Source organism: Aspergillus ochraceoroseus (assembly GCF_002846915.1).
Source record: "Aspergillus ochraceoroseus IBT 24754 chromosome Unknown P175scaffold_7, whole genome shotgun sequence".
NCBI lineage: Eukaryota > Fungi > Ascomycota > Eurotiomycetes > Eurotiales > Aspergillaceae > Aspergillus > Aspergillus ochraceoroseus.
In genome coordinates this window covers 1057343-1083976 of record NW_024468482.1, presented here as the reverse complement: position 1 = coordinate 1083976, position 26634 = coordinate 1057343, and the positions used below count along the sequence as shown (strand labels likewise).

At 48.7% G+C, this 26634-nt stretch overlaps 9 protein-coding genes across 9 annotated transcripts; 5 read left to right on the top strand and 4 right to left on the bottom strand.

Annotated features, from left to right (window-relative positions):
- Positions 1-10724: 10724 nt before the first annotated feature.
- On the top strand, positions 10725-12149 carry P175DRAFT_0495127 (camp independent regulatory protein; the record flags this gene model as incomplete). The annotated part of the gene is made up of 1 exon (XM_040896056.1): positions 10725-12149. The coding sequence occupies one exon, from the start codon at positions 10725-10727 to the stop codon at positions 12147-12149; it is 1425 nt and encodes a 474-aa protein (XP_040750153.1).
- Positions 12150-13280: 1131 nt separating this feature from the next.
- On the bottom strand, positions 13281-15904 carry P175DRAFT_0330887 (tRNA modification protein MTO1). The gene is made up of 3 exons (XM_040892853.1): positions 15744-15904; positions 15561-15664; positions 13281-15468 (listed from the first exon to the last, which is right to left on the bottom strand). Exons 2-3 carry the CDS (start codon positions 15662-15664, stop codon positions 13473-13475), a joined length of 2100 nt encoding a protein of 699 aa, XP_040750152.1. The 5' UTR covers positions 15744-15904; the 3' UTR covers positions 13281-13472.
- Positions 15905-15984: 80 nt separating this feature from the next.
- Positions 15985-16730, top strand: P175DRAFT_0559586 (acireductone dioxygenase (Ni2+-requiring); the record flags this gene model as incomplete). Its single annotated transcript, XM_040900929.1, has 3 exons — positions 15985-16065; positions 16153-16524; positions 16596-16730. The coding sequence occupies exons 1-3, from the start codon at positions 16036-16038 to the stop codon at positions 16728-16730; spliced, it is 537 nt and encodes a 178-aa protein (XP_040750151.1). The 5' UTR covers positions 15985-16035.
- A 202-nt stretch (positions 16731-16932) lies between these two features.
- On the bottom strand, positions 16933-18584 carry mmm1 (ERMES complex subunit MMM1; the record flags this gene model as incomplete). The annotated part of the gene is made up of 3 exons (XM_040900928.1): positions 18487-18584; positions 18387-18417; positions 16933-18316 (listed from the first exon to the last, which is right to left on the bottom strand). The coding sequence occupies exons 1-3, from the start codon at positions 18500-18502 to the stop codon at positions 16933-16935; spliced, it is 1431 nt and encodes a 476-aa protein (XP_040750150.1). The 5' UTR covers positions 18503-18584.
- A 2-nt stretch (positions 18585-18586) lies between these two features.
- On the top strand, positions 18587-19998 carry P175DRAFT_0534527 (DUF1183 domain protein; the record flags this gene model as incomplete). The annotated part of the gene is made up of 3 exons (XM_040900142.1): positions 18587-18602; positions 18958-19502; positions 19555-19998. 3 exons carry the CDS (start codon positions 18587-18589, stop codon positions 19996-19998), a joined length of 1005 nt encoding a protein of 334 aa, XP_040750149.1.
- P175DRAFT_0463729 (transcription factor TFIIIB subunit BDP1) lies at positions 19989-22027 on the bottom strand. The gene is made up of 2 exons (XM_040894824.1): positions 21948-22027; positions 19989-21886 (listed from the first exon to the last, which is right to left on the bottom strand). The coding sequence occupies exons 1-2, from the start codon at positions 21973-21975 to the stop codon at positions 20208-20210; spliced, it is 1707 nt and encodes a 568-aa protein (XP_040750148.1). The 5' UTR covers positions 21976-22027; the 3' UTR covers positions 19989-20207.
- Positions 22028-22161: 134 nt separating this feature from the next.
- P175DRAFT_0525535 (E3 ubiquitin-protein ligase BRE1) lies at positions 22162-25335 on the top strand. Its single transcript, XM_040899417.1, has 6 exons — positions 22162-22498; positions 22611-22754; positions 22814-22865; positions 22925-23472; positions 23534-24607; positions 24667-25335. Exons 1-6 carry the CDS (start codon positions 22310-22312, stop codon positions 24838-24840), a joined length of 2181 nt encoding a protein of 726 aa, XP_040750146.1. The 5' UTR covers positions 22162-22309; the 3' UTR covers positions 24841-25335.
- Positions 24887-25302, top strand: P175DRAFT_0330762 (uncharacterized protein). Its single transcript, XM_040892852.1, has one exon. The coding sequence runs from the start codon at positions 25019-25021 to the stop codon at positions 25238-25240; it is 222 nt and encodes a 73-aa protein (XP_040750147.1). The 5' UTR covers positions 24887-25018; the 3' UTR covers positions 25241-25302.
- Positions 25336-25363: 28 nt separating the features above from the next.
- On the bottom strand, positions 25364-26506 carry P175DRAFT_0525534 (urease accessory protein UreF; the record flags this gene model as incomplete). Its single annotated transcript, XM_040899416.1, has 2 exons — positions 26225-26506; positions 25364-26157 (listed from the first exon to the last, which is right to left on the bottom strand). Exons 1-2 carry the CDS (start codon positions 26385-26387, stop codon positions 25364-25366), a joined length of 957 nt encoding a protein of 318 aa, XP_040750145.1. The 5' UTR covers positions 26388-26506.
- Positions 26507-26634: the final 128 nt, after the last annotated feature.

Here is a 26634-nt window from a genome sequence, read left to right as displayed (position 1 = left end):
CGTTACCATGAAGACCATTCCTCCCTGTCCCTGATGCTAAAAGAGAACCAGGCAAACGCTGATAGCGGCCTTGGTCAAGATAACCAGGACAATCCTGTGAGAGTCCAACCGACTCCCTCACAACCGTACCCGAGGGGACCAGGCTCCGGGGCAGGGACAGGGCAACCAACAACCGGTATCCCTGTTATGCCGGGCGTGGACTTGCGATTTACAAACTCCTAGAATGCCCGCGCAGAATGAACCACAGAAACGAAGGGTATCTCAGGCAGAGCGGATATGTATTCTTGCATTCTATTGAGACAGCCTGAATTCCTTAGCACGAGAGGATAGACACCAGCAGAGTAACAATCATTCTTACGTTTTCTTCAACGCCTCGACTGTACCAGGTGATGCTAACTAAGACGGTAGCCTGAACCCAAGTCCATGATATGATGCTTTCAGGCAGACAGTAAACAGTCCATCCTCTACGTAGGCTCGTAAGCTCAGCGAAAACAACAACATCATCATCATCATCATCATCTTCTTCTTCTTCTTTAGACCCATATACACGCATACACTCACATACTTGCACATCGCTGCATAGTTGCATACTCGTCATTACCCCTTCTCCCAATCCTCTGCATGAAACAGCATCCCCAAACTCGCCACCAGTGGCACCCACGCGAGTCATGCAGCCAAAACAAACCACCATGTTCAACGGCGAAATATCGGATTGAAATGCATACATACATACATACATACATACATAGTTAGCTGCTTGCTTGCACACGGTAAGTCGTCTGCAACACTCCGATACCCACTCCCAAGCAGCGGAGTTAGCTATGTATGTTACTTGGAACCGGAGCCGAGGGTTCCAATATTTATGCAGAGAGTCAGGCTGCCTTGCGTCTGGTGCGCAGTACCTACTTACCTCCTACCTAATGCTCTACCGAATATCTACCTAAGTCCGGTGAAGTAGTAGGAGTGCGCTGTACAGGGTAAAACGGCCGCAAGCGAGTCAGGTCCGGATCATGGGGCAAGGAAAAGCCCAATTAAGCGAGAAGACGGGAGCTGGTAGATAGATAGATAGATAGGGTGGAAGGAAGAAAGAAAGAAAGAAAGAAAGAAAGCGGCTCGAGAGGAGAGATTGAAAGGTCGTCAAGTCGCATTCACCCCCCTTGCATGTGGTATGAATGAAGAAGAAGAAGAAGAAGAAGAAGATTAGCAGTCCACTTGGGGTTGGTCATTCGGTTCTACCTGCGTCTCTTACGGAGGACTGGTATAGGTTGGGCTGATCTGGAAACACCTCTTGCTTGAACCTGGTGGTGTCTCGTGAATCGTAAGGTGATGGGAGCTATCTGATTATTTTCCCTGGGTTAGTATGGATGATTGTGGACGGTAGAGCTACTGTTTGTAGGAGGTATATTGCTAGGCATAGATATAAGTACGCGAGAATCACGTTTGTGGTGGATTGCATATGCCTGTTCACAACCATACCTAGGTATTGAGTGATACATCTACATTATTTGTATATGTAGTTTATGAATTTTCATGGGGGCCGATAACTTTGGAGTGTACATGCTATGCTATATCTGAACTCCGTATAGGAGAGGAAAGATGACATTCCCAAGACCAGAAGAACCCACTGGTATCCAGAATCTCACTGGATCAAATGCCACTCACTAGCCGAATCACTAGACACCAGTCGCCCCAATCTTTCAACGTCCAACTTCCAGACAGGATGTAGACAGTGGAACCACACCCCCTCCATCAACCTGATTCCACAGCCTATAGTACGATGGGATTAATTCACTAGCGTGGACCTTTTGCTCTCTGGTCCACTTTAGCCGCGTCTGCAAATTTCCATCCTCCTCTTAGGGCGGCTGTGTAGATCCAAGTAGCGCGAGTCCAAAACTAGATATTACTCCACTTGTCTGTTCAGTGCTTTCAGTTTCCCCTATCTTAGGGGGCTAGTTGAGATAACTAATATCTCAGATATTAAATGGGAATAGTCTGGGATCCTTTCGTATGAACAAGTGGCTCTTTCGTAACAAATCCGGGTGCTTTTTTCTCATGTAGATCTCTCATCGCTGCCAGAGAGTCAGAAATCCAATCGTCTACCTATCTTAGCATCCCTTGCTATTATATTATTATTATTATTATTATTATTATTATTATTATTACTCCTAACCGTACTCTGTAGATACGCCCCTGTAACTAATCTGTACTAGTAACTAGTTAACGAAGTCCTCCGTATTAGTATTTACTAGCTCTCATATCTACGAGAGATGAGGTTGCCAGACACCCCCGTAGTCACTTACTCTGGACGGAGTAAGTGTCTCGAGGGATTTCCGCAAATTAAGACCAAGTATCATCTGTGAGACCCGCGCAGACGCCAGAACCACGTTTTCTGAACAGTCTGAAACCAATCCCTGTCCGTTCTGTGGGGAATTATTATCGTCTGCAGCTGGTTACAGTCAAGTCCGTAAGTTACGCTGCGCTTTCCAGAAGAGTTAGAGACAGGTACTAGTTAGTAGTAGGCCATTACTCCGTACTCGACGGAAATCGGACCACCCAGCTTTAAGTACTGATTATAGATAGACTCGAGACTCATGCAAGGGATGAGAGAGTACGAAACATCTAGAAGCCTGCTCGAAAAGGAGTCGATTTGACTACCGAGGGCTCGAAAAGGATACCGCTCTAGTAGGGTACATATATTATCATATATCATACCGAGTAAGAGCGGAATGAAAGAAGCACCAGAAAGAGGTTCAGTTGAGTACGGAGGACTCCGTAATCAGGAAGCAGGAATACCCTGCTTTTTGAGATCTCAAAGTAATAATAAGTCGAGCTATATTATGGATCATGAAACGAACGAACAACCCAAGGCTCGACTCTCGAGCCCTCCAGCGGCTGAGACCAGGGCGAAGGGAAAATTAATTGGAATTCTGATTGGGATGCGCCGAACGAAGACCCTAATTTGGATCTAGGATAGTGATGGTTGCGATCACCGCTGCATTATTCGAGTCACCTGTAGTACCCTAACCCCCGACGGTTCAATCCTCCAAGACCGAGAGTGCCAATGGCATGATTCCTGCCAGTGTGTTCGCACTGCCCTCTCTACCTAGGTAAACTAGCGTGCTTTCGGTCATTTTCTCTCTACTCCGGCTAATATCAGTGACCTTCAAGCCAACCTAGGTACCTAGCTAGTCATTGTTGATTAACCACATGGGTTTGATTGATTATTCTGCTTTTCCCTTAGAGCCACCTACCTAGGTATTTATGAGTTTTTGAGAGAGAGAGAGAGAGAGAGAGAGAGAGAGGTTTCGCAGTCTCTCTGATCTGCGCACGGAAGTCTCCCGGGCTTTCATTCCAACTACCCCATCTTGAGATTAATATAATTAACTTTCATCTGGGACTTTTTTTTTTTTTTTTTTTTTTTTTTTTTAGCTAGCTCATGACATCCTAGTCCTGATCTACAACAGTAGCTTAACCTCATCTTGCGAAAGGGATGGATTGAGATAATGGTAATCGTAATGGACTCCGAAAACGCCACAATACCGGCAGGATTGGTCGCATTCACATACTGGAGATAGATAGTCGTCCGAATGAAACAGATAAGGTGATCCCAGCTAGTGCACTAGCGACGACGGCGAACACTACAAACGCCAATCATCCCTAGGTGGTTACATGGGATGCATACATAGGTACTGGAGCTGCAGCCTTGGTTCAGGTTACCGGCCGAGAGGACGGGAATGGGAGAATACTACTACTACTAATAATAAAAGAAAGGAAAGGAAAGAAAAGAAAAGATCTCTCAACTAGTTTATTATGGTGATTACAGGGGAAGCGTCAATGGGGTTGAGATGTTCATCTCAACCTGCTGGCCATCCATCCATCCATCGATGCTGCAGGCCGTGCACTCAGTCGTGGTCACACGTACATGTTTAGTCGAGCGCACTCTCAGGGAAACAGAGAGATTATACAATCTCCCTCTCCTGCTCTCACCCTGACATGGAGCCAGTGCTCAGACCTAGTACAGAGTGGTGTTAGTGAAGGATGGAGGTTGAGTTGAGAATCCGTCTAATGACGAGTAACGAACTTAGTAGACGACATACTTTTCCTCCCGTCCCATCTCCCCAAATGCTTAGCCCGTTGATATCCTCTAATCGTAACGAGCCCAGAGGAACGCTATCCTAGACTATTGGCAGTGCAGTGGATCCGCGATGGTTTTCGGGTCCCCCTCAACTGGGAGTCTGGGACTCTCGAAGCGCCCGACTGATCACCTAACCTTGGAAGGGGGCTGGGCAGGCCATTTCAAAGCTGATTATCACGATTAGATTCTTCTGATTCGTTGGAGGACATGTCTGAAGGAAATCCTTTGATTAAATTATTTATTATTACACTCCTTTCCCCCTCCCCCTTGAAACCGTGCGGACGCTGCCAAGTTGACAACGAGATGTCTCTTCCGTTTCTCTCCGGCTCTCCAGGACGGTGAGACTTGAGTATGCGTGTACCCCATAGTAAACGCTTGGACCATTTTACGATCTTAAATTTAATCTTCTGGGAGGAGGAGAGGAGAGGAGAGGAGAGGTATACTACTCTGCGTCTGTCCTCTGAGAATTCCCCTGTGAATGAGATAGACCACCAACACGATATATATATACTCCATAAATAAACTACCCTGGAGCTTAGGTGAAACACCTGCAACAACACAATGGGAAGAGGGGGCACAGGGACAGGGGGGACGATCCAGCAAGGATACCTTTTCCGTAAGCATTGTGATTTGTGCCCATCCTGGTTTCAAAATTGGCCAAATCATATCACTCCACGAGCTGGTGGCGTCAGGACTAAGTGTCTAGTGCATGTCGACTAGCATATTTGGGAACCTATCATCAGAAGGGAATACGACCCTTGTCGTCGATGCTCACTTGCGCCAGCGGTCAGGACGGACTCAGGACCTCCTAGTACCTACCTCCTAGGTACCTACCAGAGTAGGTAGTAGCTAGCAGGTAGGTACTAGCCGAATCGCCACGCCGCGCCATCGTTAAGGAGCTGGAGTCTGGACTGCTGGAGAGCTGAGAGCCGAGACAAGACGGAGGGCTTTATCATTCCCCATACGGAGTACGGAGTCCCAAGGGTTGATTGACAGTACGGAGTAGTACTCCGTAAGCTGAGGGAAAAAAAAAAAAGAAAAAAAAAAAAAAAAAAAAAAACATCATCATCATCATCATCATCATCATATCATGCCAGTTCAATGAAGCTATATCTAAATCCGAGGCAGCTATCCAATCATAATCTCTATCATTATGCTGTTCTGGAGCTGCAACATTTGCGAGAACCTCCTTACGGAGTACTCACTCTATCGTGGGCATACCTAGCTTCATCTTAGGTACCTGGTTCCTCAAGCATTCAGGTATGGCTGTGTAAGTACCTAACTCCGCGTGAGAAGGCGCCAATATTTTTTTTTTCATCCTCTCGCTCTTACTCGAATTAGCTACTTGCATTGAGAGTACGCAAAAGACCTGTGCCCTGCATGAAGTGACTCTGGGTGTGATAGGAATTCCATTTCTCTGGTTTTTTTTTTTTTTTTTTTTTTTTTTTTCTTTCTTTCTTTCTTTCTCTTTCTTCTCAGTGTCCTTTATTATTATTTTTAAATAATTTTGGAAATTTCCTTGTGCACAGTTCTAGAAGGAACCAGATTTATAGAACTACCAACGTAGTATGCTCAGAAACTGAACTGATTTTTTTTTTCTTTTTTCTTTTTCTTCCTCATTTTCATTAAATTACAATGATCTACTACAAAGTACCAACTAGTACCAGCTAATACTAGCTGATTGCGAATGGGATGTACTATGTACTATGTAGTATGAAGTTTGAACTCGTGTTCCGCCTGAGCAGGAGTCCGGAGACTACTACTAGACTACAAGCGCCGAATCGTTCCGTGTAAAATTTCCCATCGACCCCGTTCTGGCCTCCGAGTCCTTGGTTCAACCAACATCCTTGGGGTTGCGATGATCGGCTGTTAGATTAGCTCGACCCTGTCATCTTGAGTGCGCACTTGCGGTATTTCTGTTCTCAGGGTGGGAGAGATGTCAGAAGCGCCACATTTTCCACACCTCCCCCTCCTCTGCTCCTCTTTTTTTTTTTTTTTTTTTTTTTTTTTTTCTTCTTCTTCTGGTCCCTTTTTTCTTCAAAGTCACAGTCACCGTTACTTTACCGAGTAGGGACTCCATATTCCGTTTTGTAACTTGTTTCCCCTCTTTGCTAGACCGACTGCCCGCTAACCCGGGTGTTAGCTGGTGAGGCGAGTGAGCATAGGAAGAGGAAAAAGATGATCCGCTCAGACGACAGAAAGGCCCCCTGATTAGTTAACTGAAGGTAGTTAACTATCTTCGGTCAGTCAGTCGTCAGTCGTCAGCGGTCACCCACCCCGATCAGAATCCACACCGCGTCTGCCAATTTCTTCCACCCGGCCACTGGAAGAGGATCAGTTGTCCTTGTCCGTGGTTTCTAGTAGATCAACTTGGCAAATAGAATTGAGGGAAAATATAATTAATACTGACTATCTACGTAGAGGGGAAAAAAAAAAAATTAAAAATTAAAAAATTCTGTAATTCCATCTTACTTTCATTCTGGCCCAGGTGTACGGTTCACCGTCTGTGGCGGCGTCACTGGTGCATTTTGAGGATATGGACTCCCCAAAACAATCAGACTTGGATACGAAGAGTGTTGGGCGTGGGGACCAATAAGAATCCTTCGGTGACGAAGCAGAGGGGTCGGTGTTAGGTAGTAGCTGATTCCTCCAACCTGGATACGAAGCACTCTGGGTTGTCCAATCATGGGAGACGGATGGAGATCTCCTCCCTCCATGGGTTGTTACTGGACGGCCATTTTTCCCACCACGGAAAGAATTATGTCCTCTGCGACTATATTGTACTCTCTGTAGTTACAAGTTACAACTGCGAATACGGAGTATAGGACAGAAAACACACACAAGATAAAGCTCGGGGTGGGTGAGCCCGAACTCAACTCTCTTACTCCGAGTAATCCATGCATGCAACTGTACGGAGTATGTAACTTAAGCATGTGTTATGTATACCCTGGTCTTCTCCATGTTTACTACGGAGTACGGAGTACACGGCTCAAAGCCTCAAACTTGGGGAGTCTGGGGGAGATTTGCATCTTCCAGACGCATCTCGTCCTGTTTTGGGTGCAGATCTACCCCCCCCTCAGTGGGAACTGCATCTCGAAGTAGGGTAGGGTTCATGTTTTTCCCTTTTTAGTATCTGTCGTCTCCTACGGAGTACCCTAAGCTGGACCAGCACGCTACCAGAGTATGTGATAAGGTGAGAATGCTGCTTTGTCAATGGACGGCTCTTGCGGCTGCATGTAATATAATGGAGCCGCCTTACGTTCCTAGTACGGAGGAGCGTCGTCGTTCTCAAGAATAGGAACTCGGTCAGTACGGAGTACATCGACTTCACAGGGTTCAACCTCCCCAAAATTGCAACCCGCACGACGCCTAGCAGTAGCTAGCAGGTCGTGCGGCTCCCTTACTCCGTCGTGCTGCTTACCCCCTTCCCTCTAATGGCTGATACATAAGTCTCCGAGACGATATCTAGGAAAGTGACCTCCGAGCTCGACCTGAAGGACGGTCTCAGCTATTGAGCGTAATGCATGGGGAAGGGTCTAAGTAGCTACTCGCTGAGTATCGTATCCTGGGTTTGTTCCTAGTTTAGTCCCCGAAAGTCCAAAACTGCTCCAAGGTAAGCGCCCACCTACGAGTCACAATCCTGTAAATGGACAGAAAAAAGCGTCGGGGGTTCTAAGGTAGCTCTTGAGCCTTGACAGTGAGCGAGACCCCCCTTTTCCCCCCAGACAGACAAAGGCGTTCTTTGATCTTCCTCTTTGATAGAATTGAGTTTCAACAAGCACGCGCCAACTCCTGATCGCCTCCAGTTCGCCCACTTTGTCGGGATCTGCCAATCGGGAGTTCAAAGCAAGTCGTCTCTTTTTGAACCCCAGTTCCTAACTATCAGTATCAGGTAGATCAGACACACGGCAGGGGAAGAAAAAGAAAAGAAAAGAAAAAAAAAGAAGCTCTGGTTGGTACCTGTCAGTCCTTGGGGACGAAAGTTTCGGAGACTCTTTTTTTTCTTTTTTTTCTTTTTTGTTTCCCCCCCCCAAGGCAGCAGTTTGAATCAACCCTTTGCTGGATCTACTGAGGATCTCCCGCGAAAGTTTTTCATGAGCACCCCCAATACATACAAGCTCCAGGAACGGGGGGGGCCCCTGAATCCTGATGAAGTTACCGAGAATTTCAGGCGAGTCAACTCTAATCTTCTCCCTGTTAATCCGGATTACGGAGTATAGGAGAAGAGACTTAAGATATCCTGAATTCTCCTTCAATCTTTCATAAATTCGGAGCACCAACGGAACCAGAGAAGATGATGATTCTGATCTACGACAAGACGGAATACGTCGGAAACCGGCTGTCCCCTTTCTTTCCCTGTGGTGGTCGCAATATAATCCCGTCACAGACACTCATTTGTGGTGTCATGCTCAAGAAATATATATATATCTATGAGGAAAACGAGCTCGGACAAGTCTGGCTGCAGGGCGTTTGTGGAAATCCAGGGATCATGACAAAATGACGTTGATGGGTGGGTTCTTGTGTGAGGCAATAATCCAAGCCCATCCCCCTCCATCAGAAGGCCTCGACTCGATGACCAGTGCACATCATCTTATCCTCAACTCCGTCAGGGACAGAGCCATGATTGGCAGTCTGGTCTCCACTTGGACGCAACCCCCTCAGTCAGTCCATCCATGGCCATGGGATCGTTGATTTACTGGGGGCAAGAACGAAGAAAGAAAGAGGGTATTTAGGAAGAAATTCCCCGAGTGACATCGGAAATAGGTGATATTTGAATTTGTTCCATCCCAGAGGTCATCCTGTTCCTTGGCCCCCGTAGTTGAAGTTGGGATTCTTCTTCTCCTTCATCATCTTCTCTTCTTTCCCCTGGTATCCATGGATGGCCCATGACTACCACCACAGTCACTGGCGGTCCAGAGCCTCCAAGACGGGGTGGTTTCCTTGGGACTGGGTTCCTGTCCCTCGACTCTGATCTTCCTCTGAGGGTCCATCCCATTATTTGCTTGAAATTCCAGACCACCCCTCAGTACTACAAGTTGAGGGTTAGTGTAGTCAACGTCATTACTGGTTAAAACCCACGAAAAGAAGAATCCCAGTAGAAAAAACGGGGTACCTGCTTTTTTTGCCTTGATTTTTTTTTTCTTGGGATTTATTAGTTATTTATTTCCCATGACTCTGATATAATAAATAATCCTGTAATAGTAGTCTTGGGATTCACTAGTTTTTTCCTCTTCTCTCTCTCTCTCTCTCTCTCTCCCTTTTTTTCTCTCCCACCCTGGGTTTGCCCCGCCGGTCACCTCTCCTCTGGAGGCTTTAGCTGTCTGTCTCCGTATTATCGATTATTATTTTGAGAATATTTTTATTCTCTTTCTTTTATTTTTTATTTTTTTATTCGTTTTTTTTTTTTTTTCTCTTCATTAGGAAGTGTAGAAAAGCGAAAGCAAAAAGAAACTGGGAAATGAAAAAAAAGGCAGCAATTTTACAATACCTTACTTTACTTTATTAATAGTTATTTGTTCCTTAATAATATATTTCCTCTCTAACTAGTTGGTTATTATGATTATTATCCCTTTCATCTTTCTCTCTTTCTTTTGTCATCCTCCAAAACACGCATTGAACCGTTCAGTCCATTTTCCAGCATAAGCTGAACCGTCTTCTCTTTCTCGAGTTGAGATTTTAAAACAGTAGAGTTTCCCAAGGCCATTTTAACTTCTCTGACAGCCCAGGTTTCTTCTGGCGTGCCCTACAGCCCAAAGCTTGGGAATTCCCGCACTCTTTCCCTGCTCACTACCTTACTGAGTCTTCGATCATAGTCCGTGGAACCTTCCTTCCCCCCCCCCCAAACAGCTCCATTTCGACCCAGGCTTTGCTTCTTCTCCAGAAGATCCATCCAACCTTTATTATTTTATTTTATTTTATTTCCTCCCCCCCCCCCTTCTAGTCCATAAAAAAATAGAAAAAAAAAACCACGGGTCCGTGCTTTGCTTGTCGATCCGGGTCTCCCAAGTTTGGTAGTTTTAAACTCTGTCGAAGGGGGGTTTAAACTTGCGCCGTCCACCCTTTTTCTATGGGACGCTGGTGACTTGTGTGAGCTCCCTCGACCTGTCATTCTCTCTCTCTCGCTCTCTTGCTCTCTTGCTCTCTCTCTCTCTCTCTCTCTCTCTCTCTCTCATCTTCGCCCCGAGGTTTCCTTCCCCCCCCCTCTTCGCAAAGAGGTTATTTTGCCTCCCCCTCCCTGCTCTCTCTCCCTCATTCCCTCCAGATATCGATCGTCCTTCCTGCTCTCTCTGTCGCCAAAGGGAAAGCTACCGTTAAAAGCGCTCACATCCACTGTCGATTTCACCTTCCGGCCTAGTTCCTGCTAGTCTTTCTTCATCAGCAATCACGGAGTTGACGCCGCCATTGCCCTTCTGGAAACTTTGATCAGCTGTGGGTTTCAACTCTGTCCGATTTTACCTCTCTGGCCCCTTTCAACTAGGTTCAAACCTACAAAATTCAGGCAACACGGCAGACAACAATAGCAGAATCCACCACCAACGATCACCATCCCCATCACCACCACACAAGTCCAAAATCTTAATTAATAACAATGGTAAACGGCACCACTACGGTGTTGGAGCCAACCTTCACAGGCTATGTTGCGACAACACACGATGCGCTGATTCTCTTCGAGGCCTGTTTGACTGGAGTCTTGCACCATGTGCCCCGGCGGCCTCATGATCGCGAGCGCAGCCATCTGGTGCGCAGTGGGAGCGTCTTCATCTACGAGGAGAACTCGTCGGGCATCAAACGATGGACAGACGGGGTCACCTGGAGTCCTAGTCGGATTCTGGGCAATTTTCTGGTCTATCGCGAGCTGGAAAAGCCGTTCCCCCCAGGCGAGAAGAAGAGGGCGATGAAGAAGACGAACCGTCGTCCGCTGCCCCCAGCACGCCCAGGAGAGCCGTATCCGCGACAGGATAACAATGGGACCTACTCCCCGTCATCAACAGCCGGTCCGTTTGGCGAGAGGTCGCACCAGTCAGATGTGGAGAGAGCCCTGGTGGGTTCGCTGGTGGATTCATACGGCTTCAAGGATTCCGGCTTGGTGAAGAAGACGATGAGCGTGACCGTCTCCGGCGTGACCCATCACCTGGTCTCGTACTACAGTGTCGACGATGTGATCCGATCTGTCCTGCACCCGCCATCGACGGTCGAATCTCTGCGATACATTCGTCCTCGCGTGGAACTGACGCAGAAGCAGAGCTTCCGGGCTCCGATTGATGATCTGGAAACGGTGGGGATCGAGAACCCGAACGATCCTACCCATGGGCTCTTCCCCTATCGCTCTCCGATGGTCCCAGCCCCAGGCTATTCATTACAAAGCACCCATCCCGAATTCTTCATGCACACGAATCCGTACGTAGCGACCCATGCGCCGCAGTCCAATGCGATTCCCGGATACTCAATGGGTGGCTCGATGCCGGGACAGCCCGCCCCGAATCCTTATCTCCCGACGCCCACGGCTCCAACGCAGATCCCCCAGAAACAGGAGGATTACTCCCAATTCCGACAACCGTCGTTTGGGACCGGGTTTGACCCTCTCACCCATGGCTCTCTGTCGTCGTCTGTTCAGTCTGGTCTGAACGCATCTCTTCCCAGCTCCCTGAGCGACCGCGCGCGATCCCAGTCGGATCACAGCCAATCGGCATATCGAAACTCGTCCATCTCCTCCAGAAGCGTTGCGACCGATGCGACGTCCCCGATTGACCCTGCGACCCCGGGTACTTACTCACAACGGGGAAGCTTTAGCCTGGCAGCCCAGCTCGATGGATCATCGCATCCGTCCTTGGAGCAACGTGGATTAAGCTTCGATGCCAGTATCCCGCGTCGAGAGTCGAACCCGATTACTGCGCCCTATTATCCAACAGCCGACCGGCACCCGTATTACGTAGGTGCTACAGCGCCGGCTGCCCACGCATCGTATCCTGTTACCTCATGGACGACAACCGCTTCGGCGCAGCCCCAAATCTAACCTTTTTTTTTTTTTTTTTTCTCTCTCTCTTTTTCCTTTTAATCAATATACGGTTTCCTTGTCCCTCTTTTCTTTGGGTGGCAATTTGGGCATAGACTATGCATGCTATGGCTATGGATGATTACCTGGATGATTACCCGGAGGCACTGACTGCTCTTAGAGAAGATATTGGTGGCTTTCGTTGCCCTTTTTGTTTTCCCCCATGATGATATGATGCGTACCAAAATTCTTTCACAACAGCCTTATATTCCTTCCACTCTTGTCAAATTGTTTTTTTTTCTTTCTTTTTTCATATTCTCATTTGAAGGGGTTCTTTGGATTTTTTTTTTTTTTTTTTTTTTTCCCCTTTCCGCGTGGCTTTAATGTGTTTACGAGCAATGGGATGGTTCGGGCGGCATGGTCTAGGGCGGTTATCTGATTTCGTTTTCCGTTCATTGCTTATTGCTATCAAATTCTTTCTGTTACCATATGGATGGGCGGTGCAATGAGTTAATGGCAGACTCAATCCTGAGTTTCCTACAGGATACTTGGGATCCTGGACAAAAAGATCCCGATGGATTGAGATTCAGCCTCTTCTACTCTCTTTTAGTTGCTTGTTTATTACTCTTCAGTTTAACTTTTTGCGGTGTAATCCCCAGCGGCAAAGGGAAGGTTCAGGATCAATATTGTTATCATTAACGTTAACTTAACCTTAACTAGTGCTAAATTTGCCGCATGCATGTCGGCAGAAAGAATCCTTGCTTTCTTTGAATTCACTGGTTGTGCTACCTATAGAGGGTGATACTATAGTAGGTAGATTAATGAGCTGTGATTAGAACTAGAAGAGAGAGAGAGAGTTAGTTAATACCTAGTTAGAACTATAGTAGTAGTAGTAGTAGTGGTAGTAGTAGTAGTAGTATGTACGTCAAATGTAAAAAGTATCATCCAACTATCTGATATACACTCCTATATTCTCTACGTTGCTATATAGTATATATACTTCTTTCTGGGTGGATGATGGATCTTCCTAGTCAATTGATGATGCTTTCACCATCCAGGTTTGAAGTTAAAAAAAAAAAAAAAAAAAAAAAGGTTGGCCTGGTTTGGTTTTGAGTGGAAACCATTATTACTAGTCCGTCCGTCCGTCAGTCCGTCAAGTCATGTTTGATCGAATTGCTTTTAGGGTATTATTATTATATATGCAAATGTAAAAATGTAAATGTAAATGTAAATGTAAATGTAATGTACAGTCCTGGTATAATACGGAAACTCCACCAATAAGTTAACACACGCCGAATGCATCATAGCATACACCTCCGTATTCAAGGCGCCCGGGACAACACATCATCGGGCGGCGTTTCTTCGAGCTCGCGCGTCCCATCCGCCGTAAGGACGTCCTTGGGCATCCCCCCTCCCCCCCGCGTTCCTCCGCACATGGAGAAGAATCCGCAGCGCACCGGCTGGAGTCACGCCCTCGATGCGTCGTGCCATGCCGACACTGACAGGCCGGACACGCTCCAGCGCCTGTCGCTCTTCGTTGCTGATGCCCTGGATGGCCGCGTAGTCCAAGTCTCGAGGGAGGAGCACGTTTTCGTCTTGCTGGAATTTCCGCGCCGCCGCGTCTTGCCGCATGACGTATGGCGCGTAGCGGCCCTCGATGGCAACGCGACGTCGGATCCCGGGCGCAAAGGAGGAGGGCTGGTAGACCGTGCCTGTCGGGGTCTCGATATGCGCGATTAAGCTGTCAATGTCGACTTGGTCAAGACATAACAGGTCTAGCGCGGACCGGATGGAGCTGTCGTTTCGTGCGTTGAAGCCCCTGCGAGTCCAAACGCTCGCAGACATCTTCGTGTTCGCGAGGAGAGTCTGCAGCTCGGTAATCTGGGCTTCGGTCTCGCGGAATTCGCGCCAGCGCTTGTCCGTTACGACTCCTGCCTTGCGGGCCATACGCGTCAGACGGAGATCTGCGTTGTCCGCTCGTGTTGAGATCCGGAACTCGCTGCGTGCTGTGAACATGCGGTACGGCTCGGAGACGCCCTTGGTGATGAGATCGTCGACCATGATTCCAATGAACCCGTCGGAACGGCTGAGCGTAAGGGGGGCTCGGCCCTGAGCGGATAGACCAGCGTTGGTTCCAGCAAGGATTCCCTGGCCCGCTGCTTCTTCATATCCTGTTGTTCCGTTGATCTGGCCCGCAAGGTAAAGACCGCTGATCAATTTGGTCTCGAGGGTTGGCCAGAGATTGCGCGGGTCGATGTAGTCGTATTCCACACCGTAACCTGGCTGCAGCATGTGCACATTCTCAAGGCCACGAATGGTCCGCAGCAAAGCAAATTGTGCGTCCTCGGGGATGGTCATGGAGATTCCATTCGGGTAGATGACCTCATTAGGAGCGAATCCCTCCGGCTCTAGCCAAATGAGATGTTGGTTCTTCTCGTGGAATCGGATGATCTTTGACTCTAAGGAAGGACAGTATCTCGGACCTTTAACTGTCTCGCGGATGTGAATGGATTTGTCCAGGTTGTCGCGGACAATGTCATGCGACGCCTCGTTGGTGTGGGTCATCCAGCAGGTAAGCTGAGCTTCGTCGTCCACCTGAACCCGGCTGTTTAGATAGGAAAATGGCTGCGGTGGCGAGTCTCCTCTTTGTACCTCCAGGGCCGCAAAGTCGATCGTCTTCTTATCAAGCCGTGGAGGCGTTCCGGTCTTCAGCCTGCCCAACTGGAACCCAGCCTCGCGGAGAGACTTGCTCAGCCCGAAAGTCGCAGCCTCGCCCATCCTTCCAGAGGGGAACACTTTCATCCCGATATGAATCTCCCCCCCGAGAAAAGTACCCGTTGTGATAACCACCCGGCTCGTCGGGATCACCTCACCCGTTTCGAGCCGCACCCCGACAATCTTCCCGGCCGGCGCAGCGGCACCAGATCCCCCATCCTCCGTGGAAATCACAATATCCGCGACCTTGCCTTCCACAATGCTCAGCCCTTCTGTTCCCAGCAGCTCTTCCTGCATATACTTCTTGTACAAATCACGGTCGATCTGCGCGCGAGGTCCCCAAACAGCCGGACCCTTGGACCGATTCAGAACTCGAAACATAATTCCCGCTTTATCGATGATCCGTCCCGCAACTCCATCCATGGCGTCAATCTCGCGAATCATTGTACCCTTCCCAATCCCTCCGAAACTCGGATTACACGAACACACGCCGATGTTAGAAAGCGACGGAGTAATCAGCGCAGTGCGAGCACCTGAACGCGCAGCCGCAGCACAGGCTTCTGAGCCGGCATGGCCGCCTCCAATGACAACGACATCGTATGGTCTATCAATGAAGCCCCCCCCCCTGCCCTCCCCCCCAAAAAAAGGGAGAGTGGGTGGTGGTTAGTACACTCAGGATCTAGAGAGAATGCGTAAGGAAGACAGACAGTTTCGTACCGTGTGCTGTCCGACACCGTAGCCAGACCACGAACGCTCCCCATCCGAGATCGGGTGCTCTGTCCCCATCTGAGGATTGCTCCTGACCGCGCCCGAAAAGCCATCTTGACAAGAGTGGGCGACGTGTGTAGGAACAATTATCAGCAAAAGTTTATCTCCAACAAAAAAAAAACGATTGCTGACTTATCAAAGTCACGTGTGTTAACTAGCGGAATTAATTCCCAAGGCGGTGAAACATGTGACTAGGTAGTGCTGATTCGACCAATTGTGGGGCTGCATTTTTCACACCCCGCACTCGATTGGCTTCTATTTAAGGCTGAGTCAGGCTGATGCCATTTTAGCTCGTCTTTTGCTGGGAGTTTTAAGCTCAGCAAGAGGGGCACGCTTTTTTAAATCGCAAACACCCCCCCCCCCCGGGCGCTTGCTCACTTACATTAATTGATTCTCAAGATCTCTTACATAGTCTGCTGTCAAAATGAAGGCCTACTGGTACGATAACAAGCCTGTAAGTAACGTTTATGCCGTTTCTATATGAATCATCTAGACCTAGAAGAAAAGAATATGATAACTAACCACGGCATACTGAGTAAAGGGCGATCAGCGTGAACCTCACGACTCCGGTCGATTGGTGACGGAGGAATACCTTGCCTCTCTCGGTGTTATCTACCGACACTTCCCCGAAATCGAGTCCGTCAATGCTCTGGCCCAAGAACGAGGATACAAGAACCGTGATGAGATTGTTGTTGCCCCACAGACCATGGGCGAGGCCTACGAGTCCAAAGTAAAGATGTTTTTTGCTGAGCATTTGCATGAGGACGAGGAGATTCGGTATATCCGCGATGGAGAGGGGTACTTTGATGTCCGGGGCCAGGAGGATGAGTGGGTGCGCATTAAGCTGGCCAAGGATGATTTGATTATCCTACCTGCGGGTATTTACCATCGCTTTACAACTGACGAGAATAATGTATGTTGGTTCTTTCTCTCTCTTCTCTCTCCTTCCGGAATATTTTATGCTAATATGTGTTGGTGTTGTAGTATGTCAAGGCTATGCGACTTTTCCAGGAGGAGCCCAAGTGGACACCTCTCAATCGTAGTCCTGATGTCGACGTTAACCCCCATCGCACGACATATCTTGGTGCTTTCCCATCGTCTGCGGTTGCTGCGAACTAGATGGTGTTTATCGACTACCTGACCACTTGTAGGATAGCAGCCTTTGATGATTTTGTATATAAATAACGACGAGATTGATGACATCGGCGGTGAAATTCGTGGCACCGTACTTGTGATATCTAGAAGATAGATTCACTTTCCCCCATCTTTTCATTGGAGTTTAGTAATATGGTATCATACATTTGACAGGTAAAATATCAGCCTAGTTAGGACCAGAGAGCTCAGGCATAGAGCCAGGGACGTGGAAATCGTCCCCCATACTCCTCTCGCGAGTCAAACTAGGACTGCGATAATCCCCCGTCTCAACCTGATAGCTGCTGGTTCGGGAGAGGGCATCAAATGCCGGGCGTGCACCGAGATTTCCCCGGAACCTTAGTGTGTCTGGTTCCCTGCCAGTATCATCCCCACGGAGAGGACCACTCATATCGACCGACATTGCTGATCGAGAGGCTGCGTTGGAGCCAGTCTCCGAATCATCACCGGTTCGGACACCCGTTCTGCCCATCCGTGGCCAGAGGTCTGGAAGTCCCACCACCTGCACCCGGGGCTCGACCACTCGTTCCTCAAACCAGGCATGCACACGCGCCTCCACAAGTTGCGCAACCTTGGGCACATCCTGCAGTCTGCTGCGTGATCCAATGAGCGATCGAACTGAAAGGTCGAGTCGATAGTCAGGTAAGAATGAGAACGCAACATTGCTCTTCGGTGATGCTGTCTTTGGCGGCACATCATTGGCGGTCTCGTCGGGGGCATTGCCAGACGGCCGTTGTGATTCCGCTGCCGGAGGCGATGGTATAGGAGAAGGAGTATGGAGTGGAGGAGCCGACGCGGGAACAAGAGAGATGCAAAGCGTCCCTGAGAATCGAACAACAGATATAGATAGAGCAACAGGAAGAATCGCAGAATTCGGTTTAGGGTAATTTAGCACTAGTGACGTTTCAACGGCAATGGAGAGATTGTCGTCGCTAAGGTCGACATCCATCAGGGCCTGGAGCCTCCCACCATCGGACATGGGATCATCAACGGCAATGATACGGCAATTGCTAAATATCGGAAATTCCTCGCCCAGCGATATATCTGTGACCGTGATTTTATCGATGAAGGATGGTTTCTTCTCCGGATTGTTCAAAGCTGCGGTCAAGGAACTAAGGATGGAGGACGTTGGCGAGTCCTTGAGAAGATATGCAGTCTGCCTGTACTGGGCGATTGTTTGTGCAATAAGGACGTTAAACCAATCCAAAGACTCTGGTTGATGTGAAGAATGATGCATACGGTGTCTGCCATGTTTTGAGGAAGGGTTCGGGGGAATTGCAGTGTAGTATGTTTTTCGAAGAATGGAGCGCGTATTGGTGGAGGATGACGGGACCGGACGAAGAACATTAGATGTGGAAGGCTTTTCTCTTAACGATCTGGAAGAAGCATCTTGTGAGTATATCGAGTTGGACCGTCGGTGTGTGGAAGCTCGGTGCGAGAGACCGCGGGATGGTGGCGGTGGTGCCTCTCCGAAAATGAAGAACTTGATGAAGGCACCGATCAGCAACACCACAGAGAGCTGTCCTAGGAGAAATCCTTGGGTAAACGAGAGACTGAGCCCACGCAGTTAGATAGCGATCTAAAAAAAAAAAAAAAACGTTGAGAGAAGAGGAGTATACGAACGATGACGGAGCCGGAACAGGCGTAGGTTCATCTGTGTAGTTCGTGACGGTCAGCGAGGTCGCAAGGACAGGAACCGAGGAACGAATAGATTATATCGTACTTTGCTGAAAAGCCATTGTCAGCCGCTGTAGACCCTACCGTCTGTCCACAGCCCATCCTCATGCCACACTGGAGGTGAATGACTCGAATAAATCCGCGTGATGGCGGGGGCAAAGAGTGAGTGATCGAAGGGTTGGAGCTGGGAGGAGGAGTCGGGGTTTTTATCGGGGATACGCTAAGCCGGAGTTTATCGGTAAGGCGATGGATGATAAAAAGAGCGATCAAATTTATTGAATAACTTCAACTAGGAGGACACTAAATCTACCTAAAGCGGGAGACTTGAGTATTGACTAAAACCCTCTCTTAGGAACGATCGTGATTTGATTGATGCTTCCACAGCCTAGTTCTTTTACCAGGCAACACTCCAATGGATACTCTTTAACAAGAACACCTTTCCTTTTGGCCCCTCATCCTCTCCCCCCCCCCCCCCCATACTGACACCTACACAAAACAATACTTGAACGCTTCGCAGGCATGCGCTCAGTGACTACTTTCCAGCTATTTCTGTTTCTGCTTGGCCTTTCATCTCCGGTTCTTTCAGGCAAATCACAAAAGCCACCTGGCAAAAATGCCATCCTGCTCTCGCAAGTACACGCGCTGACACTCCATGGAGGCCGACTCACAAGCTCTCGGCGGGTGTCCCCTGTTCCTCAACTTAAATGTGTGGGCCCGTCAAAGCGCATATGTGATCTATACGAGATTGATACTATGAGGTGCACCAATGCAGGTTACGGCTACGACGAAGACGACGTGCAGTGGACTTGTACTGCATCGCTCCCCCCAGAGCTGAAGCTTGGTTCAACAGACGTCATTTGCGAGGGCTACCGAAACTCGGATGACCCATGGGTTCTAAAAGGTAGCTGTGGGGTTGAATATCGAATGCTTCTGACAGATCTGGGAGAGGAGAAATTCGGCTATAATTCCTATGATTTCGCACAGCGCGGTCATCGACCAGGGAAGCTCGGACGAACAATGGATCGGGTATTCAATGTGCTGTTCACTGGGATTTTCATTGGTGTTTTTCTCTGGATTTTTTGGGCATGCATCAGGGGTTGCTTTAGATCCGTAGGGAATCGGAGAGGTCCGCAACCTGGTCGCCGTTGGGGTGGTGGTGGTGGTGGCGATGGTGGCGGCGGACCCTACCCTGGACCTCCTCCTCCTCCTCCTCCTCCTCCTTACCGTCGCTATTCATACGACCCGAGTACGGAAAATCCAGATTGGAGGCCAGGATTTTGGACAGGCGTACTCACTGGTGGGTCGGTTGGCTATGGGCTTGGAAGTAGGAACAGTCGCTACAGTTCCCCAGCGAGAGGACGCAGAGGGAACTATGGGTCTGGAGAAGGCAGCTCCTCGCGCGTGTCATCCTCGACTACTACAAGCACAGGGTTTGGCTCTACGAGTCGAAGGTAACTCTCAATTTACTCTACTGATGACGCGAGTTTTCTTTATCTCGGCTCATACAACTACATGGATATATATTCAAGTAGTGTTGGCCGCCTTCGCCCATGAGTAAAGAAAGGCCTCATTCTCTATATAATAGTGATTTTCATCGACATGTGCTTCAAGCAGCGGGTCCAAAATATGTCACCACGATTATAATCCCGGATTGAAAAAAAAAAGACAAGTAGGACCGATTTACCTATACATTGAAAACGCCATGAAACGCCTGTCCCATCCAGGTAAACAAAGCCGCGCCAAAAACCAAGTCGTCCTGCGTTTTATTCAATCGTCTATAGAGCCCAAGATTTCTTCTGTTCCACCTCCCAGGCCTTTCGCGAGTTGCTTCTTATTATTGCGCTTGGGCTTGACGGGTCCTTTATCAGGACCTTGGACATTACTATTCCCATTTAAGCCATCTGGATCGCGGAGTAAATCTTCCTGTGCTTTCTTCTCTTTTTCATGCTGTTCTTCAATCCGTCGCCTTTCCTCGTCCAGCTCCTGTTCGATCACGCGAGGGTCATCGTACTCTGTGTTGGTCATCTCAGAGTAGGTACGAATGTCAATAGACTCCCGAGGCCCCATGAGGGTTTCCTTAATTCGTTCCGGATCCCGGCGCTCCTCGTTGTTGAATTTCAGTTTAATCTGGCGCCTAGACCGGCCAGGAAAAAGTTTACTTATCATCATAAAATCGGTCCCAAATATCCGTAGGCCTCGGTAAAACAAATCTGTCAGATCTTCGTCCCATGATTCGGTTTTGGACCGTTTCCCGTATGTAGATTGATTGATCTTTCGGGTCAGCGAGTTCTCAACCACGTCCTCCAATTCCCCAACATTCCTTGCTGCATCTGCATGGCGATCGACTTGAAGGGAAGCGGTATCTAGAACAATCTCCCCATTCACAATTCTCATGACCGGACCAGACTGGGGCTTCTTATCAAGAGTGCCTCGTTCCCCATCAGCTGCAGGGGATGCAGCACTCGGTGTCTCCTTAATTGGGGTCTCATCAACACGTTCTCCCTCTTGCTGAGCCTTTTTCCGCTCAAGTTCGGCCAATTCCAAGTTGCGCAACTCTGTTTCACGTTTCGATTTCTTTCCCGTGCGTAGATCTTTGCATAATTCCGACATCTTAACGAGTGAAGGGGCGATCTCTACCATCTCAGCACCCTCAGGAGTCGGCTCACGCGCCTTGCGTGAGCGCGGTTTTCTTTCTTTCGGTTTATTCCTCCCTTGATCGTTACTGGTGGATCTGCTCGACCTCCTGCTCTTTGTTTTAGTAGTGCTTTGTTGGCTAGCCCTGCGCGTCTCTGATTCGTCACGACTCTCACTACGCTCTCCAAGTGCAGGAACTTGCGTAGGCGGGGGAGTAATGAGTTGGTCCGGGCCTCCCATGGATTCATGGGAGGTGGTTTCAATGGTTGTTCTAAGGCGCTTAGACGGCCGAACTTGTGTCGTAGCTTCAGCATTTCGAGTCGCGGGCGATCCAATACTCCGAATATCATCCGGCGCTATTCCTTCGCCATCTATGTCTTCACTCTCACGGCCGGTTAAGTGCACCGTGGCCTCGGTACTCGACACAGTAGACACAGGTGGCGGGGAGCTTTGTGAGGGGACGGGGACATCTTTCGTAGGTCGAGGAACGGGTGCGGCGAATGAAGCCTTTCTCTTAGGGAGAGGGATCGGAATGGAGGTTGTAGATTGGGGTTTCGGTGCATCTTTAGCATTCGAGGGGATAGACGAGGATTCAGGGACAGATAGCTCGGATGGGATGGATGACTCGATAGTGGTAGTAGGAGCAGGGGTAGAAGGAGTCGGTTCGGGAGTTGCGGTCTCACTTGCGCGTGCAGGTACTTGGGTAGCCGATACTTGTGAAGTGACACTAGCCCTTCTTGAAGGGGCTGGAGGGGGGACTGGAGCGGCTCGTCGGACGGGCGCCTTTGGTGCAAATTTCTTGCCCGACTTATCTGGAAAAATCAGGGAAGATTAGAACCGGAATAGACCATCAGACAACAGAGGGATACATACTGATAACAGAGCTCGAAAACGACTTCATTTCTCAGTGGTAAACCATTTCTAGGGCCGATCGCTTGTCGCCGTCGTCGTCGTCGTTGGAAGCTGACCTGCAGCTGAGGCCCAGGCAGACTTCCGGGGAAAGTGGGTTGGGTCACGTGGGAGGCACTAAAAGCGCGCTAAACTTCCAAGCCGAAAATCCTCCTGGCTTCCCAAGTCTTGCTTATCTTGACCACTCCACCCTCACTTTTCCACTCTCCCTCTTTCACCTCCCCAAGAATTTTCACCGGTCGGATCCTGCTACAGTCCCTGCTACCGGCCAGTCGCTGCTCAGTGGTTACGGCCTCGCCCGACCTATGCCTCTCCAGTAGCCACTGATGCCGGCCGCCGAAGCATCCCCCGTCGCACCTCCCGAGTCCGGTTTTGTCAAAATGGAAGACCGGAAGAGAGCTGCCGCATACGATCACAATGACTCTGCCCCCCCGTTGAAAAAACAGGCTACGTCTGTCAATGGTGGCAGCAAACCTCATCCAGACGCTGATATGCCTTGGAAAGACGATTTGGAGGTAAGCCTTTAACCCTTTAATGTGGGAGGTGACTTTACACAGGGGTCGGGCAGGATTCATCCCATCTGTGTATGGCAATTCACTGACCAAACATTCTTTCTGTGTCCAACAGCGATTCCAGAAAGACGCGATATGGCGTCAAATGCAAGAGTACAAACGCGAAAAGGTTTCTCTGGAGACGAAATTAAATCAGATGTCTAAGGCTACCGTCAATCACAACGATCACCTTCGTATCATCGACGCCTGGTATGGACAGGTGCGTAGAACGAATCCCTGAGCCTCCCCCTCAATTATCTATAGCTAACAAATTCAAAGTTAATTGACGAGATTAAAATTCTCCTTGGCGCTCCTAAGGACGACAGCAAGGGTAGGTACAAACTGTGCCAGATATTGTATTTATTCGTGGAATTGTTAACAAGATCACAGAACGTGCCTCCTTCCAAAGCCTGCTACTTTTCGATGAGATTGGGAAATTTGAAAAACATCTGAAATCTCGCTCTGATGATATCCGCGACATTATTTCCCGCCTCCTTTCTACAACTTCGACAGCTTCTCCTGAGGTTTCAGATTTGCAATCCCAACTTGCCAAAAAATTAGCCGAAGAGAAGGCCACTATTGTCGAGCTCGAGAAAGCCCTATCCGAGAAGCAACAGTTGGAGGAGAGCCTGGAAGAGGCGTCTTTACGGTACATGGTTGCTGAGAAGAAACTTGATCGTGCTCGAAGCTTGACTGTTGCCAAACTGGAAAAACAGTATATCTTCGGTGCTCAGCGACCCGGTGGTGACAGTGCATCCGCAAATCGTGAAGAGGCCCCACCTACTAATGGCACAACCCCTACTGGCGAACGAACTCCGGAATCGGACGAAACCTACAGTAAGCTGTCGGCTATATCCGAGAAACAAAAGGAACAACTACAAAAATTAGAGGCTGAAAACGCCAGTTTGCTCGGCCAAATAACAGAGCTCAGTATCAAGGTAGGTACGCTTTATTTAAACCACGCTCAGTTAATGTGCTAATCTTGCATTTTTTTTTTAGAAATCTAAACTTACGGATGATGATTACGCGCATACGGATTTATTCAAGCAGCTGCGATCTCAGTATGATGATGTTGTTAAGCGGATAAACCACTTGGAGGCCACCAATGTGCAATTACGCGAAGAGGCCGCAAAACTACGATCGGAGCGAACAGCTTATCGTAACCAGGTGGACGAGGAGACACAGAACGTGATTGCTGAGAAGGAAGCCCACCTAATGAGAGCTGAAACAGACCTCGCACGCATACGCAATGCTCGTGATGAGTTACTGGCTGATCAGCAGATGCGAAAGGCTACACAGGAACAAGAGAAAATAGCCACCGTCAAAGTCCAGGAACTCGCGGATGCAGGTCAAGCTCGAATCGAAGCGTTAGAGTCGGAGGTGGAGCGGATGCGCCTAGAACTTGAAACGGAAAAGGCAGCGCAAGCTGGCATCGACGAGACACCGATTGAAGAGTTACGGGCTAAATACAACAACCTTGAACGCCAATATTCTATGCTCAACACTGAATTAGCCTCTATGCAAACAGCCTGCAAGAAGTATTCTTCGCTAGCATCTCAGAAAGTCACCGATTTCAGCACTTTGGAAGAAAAGGTACTCCGTCTGGCGGCAGAGAAATCCAAGGCAGACCAGAAATATTTCGCTGCAATGAAAAGTAAAGAAGCTCGGGATATGGAGGTTCGCTCATTGAGAATACAAAACTCGAAAAGCTCCGACATCGTCTCGCAATTGAAGGAGTCAGAAGCAACCACGCGATCTTTGCTGGCGAATATGGAAAAGCAGGTCAGCGAGACCAAGGAAGCACTGAACTCGATGGGCAACAAATATCATGCCGCACAGCAACAAGTTACAGAGAGCAATATCATTATGGAAGGCTTGAGAGGGCAGATAACGGAGCTTAAAGCGTTATCTGTGTCCAAGGATTCAACGCTAGCGACCACCTCCAGTGCCTGTCGTCAAGCTGAAGCCGAAGTCGAAGGGTTGAAGGCTGCACTATCTGATACTAAAAAGAGCCTGGACAACTGGAAGAACAAGAGTCTCGGAAACTCTTCATCCGAGTATGAAATGCTAAGAGTGAGTCTGCCTTGTCTTTCCTTGCATCCAGTGCCCGTTTGTTTGCTAACTAGTTCCAGACCCTTGCACTGTGCACCGTATGCCGCAGGAATTTCAAGAACACCGCCATCAAGACCTGCGGCCATGTTTTCTGCAAGGACTGTGTAGAAGAACGCCTCACTTCTCGGTCTCGGAAATGCCCGAATTGCAATCGCTCCTTCGGCAATAATGATTATATGCACATCACGCTGTGAACTTTTCGCCCTATATTTTGGTCTAATTCCGCAAAACCTCCTTCGTGTACCATAGTTTCTTTCACCCTCCCCCTCCCCCCCCTTTATTTACTTCTTACTTGGTTTTATTACTTTTTCTTCTTCTTCTCCTTCTTCCCCTGTTTTATCCATTTTGATTTCTCAATCATGGAAAAGGCTCATGGTGCGGTGTTTTGTTGTGTATGATTTAGCAGGATCGGTTCCCAGAGTGGCTGGCTGGCGTTTGATATTTTTATATTCGTGGACCAGGTATCGGGTCATCTGGTCTTTGGGTTCCCTTTTTACCCATACTCATTTTCCTTTCTTCTCTTTTCTTTACTGGGTCTTGGATACCTGCAATACCGTGGTTTCCAAGGGAGGATACCTAACTCGCGAGTTGTAGGATTAACAAGGAAGCAGTGTATGGGGAAGGGAATGATGAATACCGCCATAGTTATGGAAGCATGCCATTAATGACATCATGCAGAACGATTCCATTTTAATATTTTTTGTTTTTATTCCCATTTTAAGAGTTGAAGATTCTGCTGTATAGAAGTTCATGTCGCCCAACCCAAAGGTCTAATGGAGGGACGACTTGGCCGGCATCTTCGACTGCAGTCTCCCACTCTCGGGTTATCCGGCCCGCAATCATATCTTGGAGGTCCTTACTAGCTAAGACACTCTGGGCCTGATAGGGACCCATAACAGAAGCCCGAACCGCCGCACTGAGCACGGCTTTGGCATGATTCAGCATAAATACATAAGCGGTCTGATGCGCATCCATCCCCATGGCTTGACATACCGCGCCCCATAACGGCGCAAAATGCCCCTTCGGGCCTAATTCGTCTACGCCCTCCACCGATGATTTCAGAGCATCTGAAAAGGTCTCAATGGTCATGATCGCTTCCGTAGGGTTGCCTGAAGCATATGGGTTCCGGAATGCTCGCTCCCAGACCCCTAGTAATGCCCTTCCCTGGGCGATGCTTGCGCGCTGGGCGACCGGACAAGGAGTCGATGCATCTAGGTCGTTATCTAGGGCTTCTAAATCGGTAGGATGGCGGTATCCCGCTAAAACGTAGGGAAGCGAAAGACTAGCCATGGAAGCCAGAGATAGTCTTAAAAATCGATGAAAGGAAGCAGCCGGGGTTATTGATTGCGGGAGAGGCTTGTTGTGAGCTATGTAGGATTCCAGGCCGCTGGAGTATGCGAAGGAGCCCAGTGGGAGGGCGGAATCCGATAGGAGGAGGAGCGCATGGGTAGGTGCTAGGAAATTCGAGTCTAAGGGGAGAAAACCGTCCAGCATAGTTCTGTAGATAGTTACTGTGAAAAAAAAAAAAAAAAAAAAAAAAAAATTTGGATTAAATCCGAAGCTTCACAAACAACATACCGGCTTGGAGAGGCAGGTGTAAAGACGGCGATGAGGATGGAGGTCGTGGTTCGGCAGATTGCGCCACGGAGGTTTGTGCTAGACGAGATTTGGCATTGCGCAAACGATACTCGAGATCTGCAATCTCTTTCTCTAGATCCTGTACGTTGGCTTTGACGGTCATGGAGTCATGTTATGTTTCTGTGTAAGGGACATGATGGATAATAAGCGGGAAAGAGAAGGACTTCTCTGCCCTCCTCCTCTCGCGCACTGCGATAAAACCCCTCCCGGAACTGATAACTGCAGGCCAGTCAAGAGAGGACAGACAAACACCTGTGGAAATTCCCGGCGGAAAACAGCCGCGAGGGCGGTGTAACGTGGCAGAATAGAGCCTAGGTGAAGGAAAAAAGGATGACGAGAGATGCAATGAC

What these genes read in the sequence shown, in the direction of transcription:
- P175DRAFT_0330887 (XM_040892853.1), bottom strand. Translation starts at nt 15,664, where the DNA reads ATGGCTTTTCGGGCGCGGTCAGGAGCAATCCTCAGATGGGGACAGAGC. An exon ending in ACGGTGTCGGACAGCACACG is followed by an intron (nt 15,469 to 15,560) that starts GTACGAAACTGT and finishes GGGGGAGGGCAG; the next exon opens with GGGGGGGGGCTTCATTGATA.
- P175DRAFT_0463729 (XM_040894824.1), bottom strand. Translation starts at nt 21,975, where the DNA reads ATGAAGTCGTTTTCGAGCTCTGTTATCA. An exon ending in GTTTTCGAGCTCTGTTATCA is followed by an intron (nt 21,887 to 21,947) that starts GTATGTATCCCT and finishes TGATTTTTCCAG; the next exon opens with ATAAGTCGGGCAAGAAATTT.
- P175DRAFT_0525535 (XM_040899417.1), top strand. Translation starts at nt 22,310, where the DNA reads ATGCCGGCCGCCGAAGCATCCCCCGTCGCACCTCCCGAGTCCGGTTTT. An exon ending in CTTGGAAAGACGATTTGGAG is followed by an intron (nt 22,499 to 22,610) that starts GTAAGCCTTTAA and finishes TGTGTCCAACAG; the next exon opens with CGATTCCAGAAAGACGCGAT. An exon ending in CCGAGTATGAAATGCTAAGA is followed by an intron (nt 24,608 to 24,666) that starts GTGAGTCTGCCT and finishes AACTAGTTCCAG; the next exon opens with ACCCTTGCACTGTGCACCGT.
- P175DRAFT_0330762 (XM_040892852.1), top strand. Translation starts at nt 25,019, where the DNA reads ATGGTGCGGTGTTTTGTTGTGTATGATTTAGCAGGATCGGTTCCCAGA.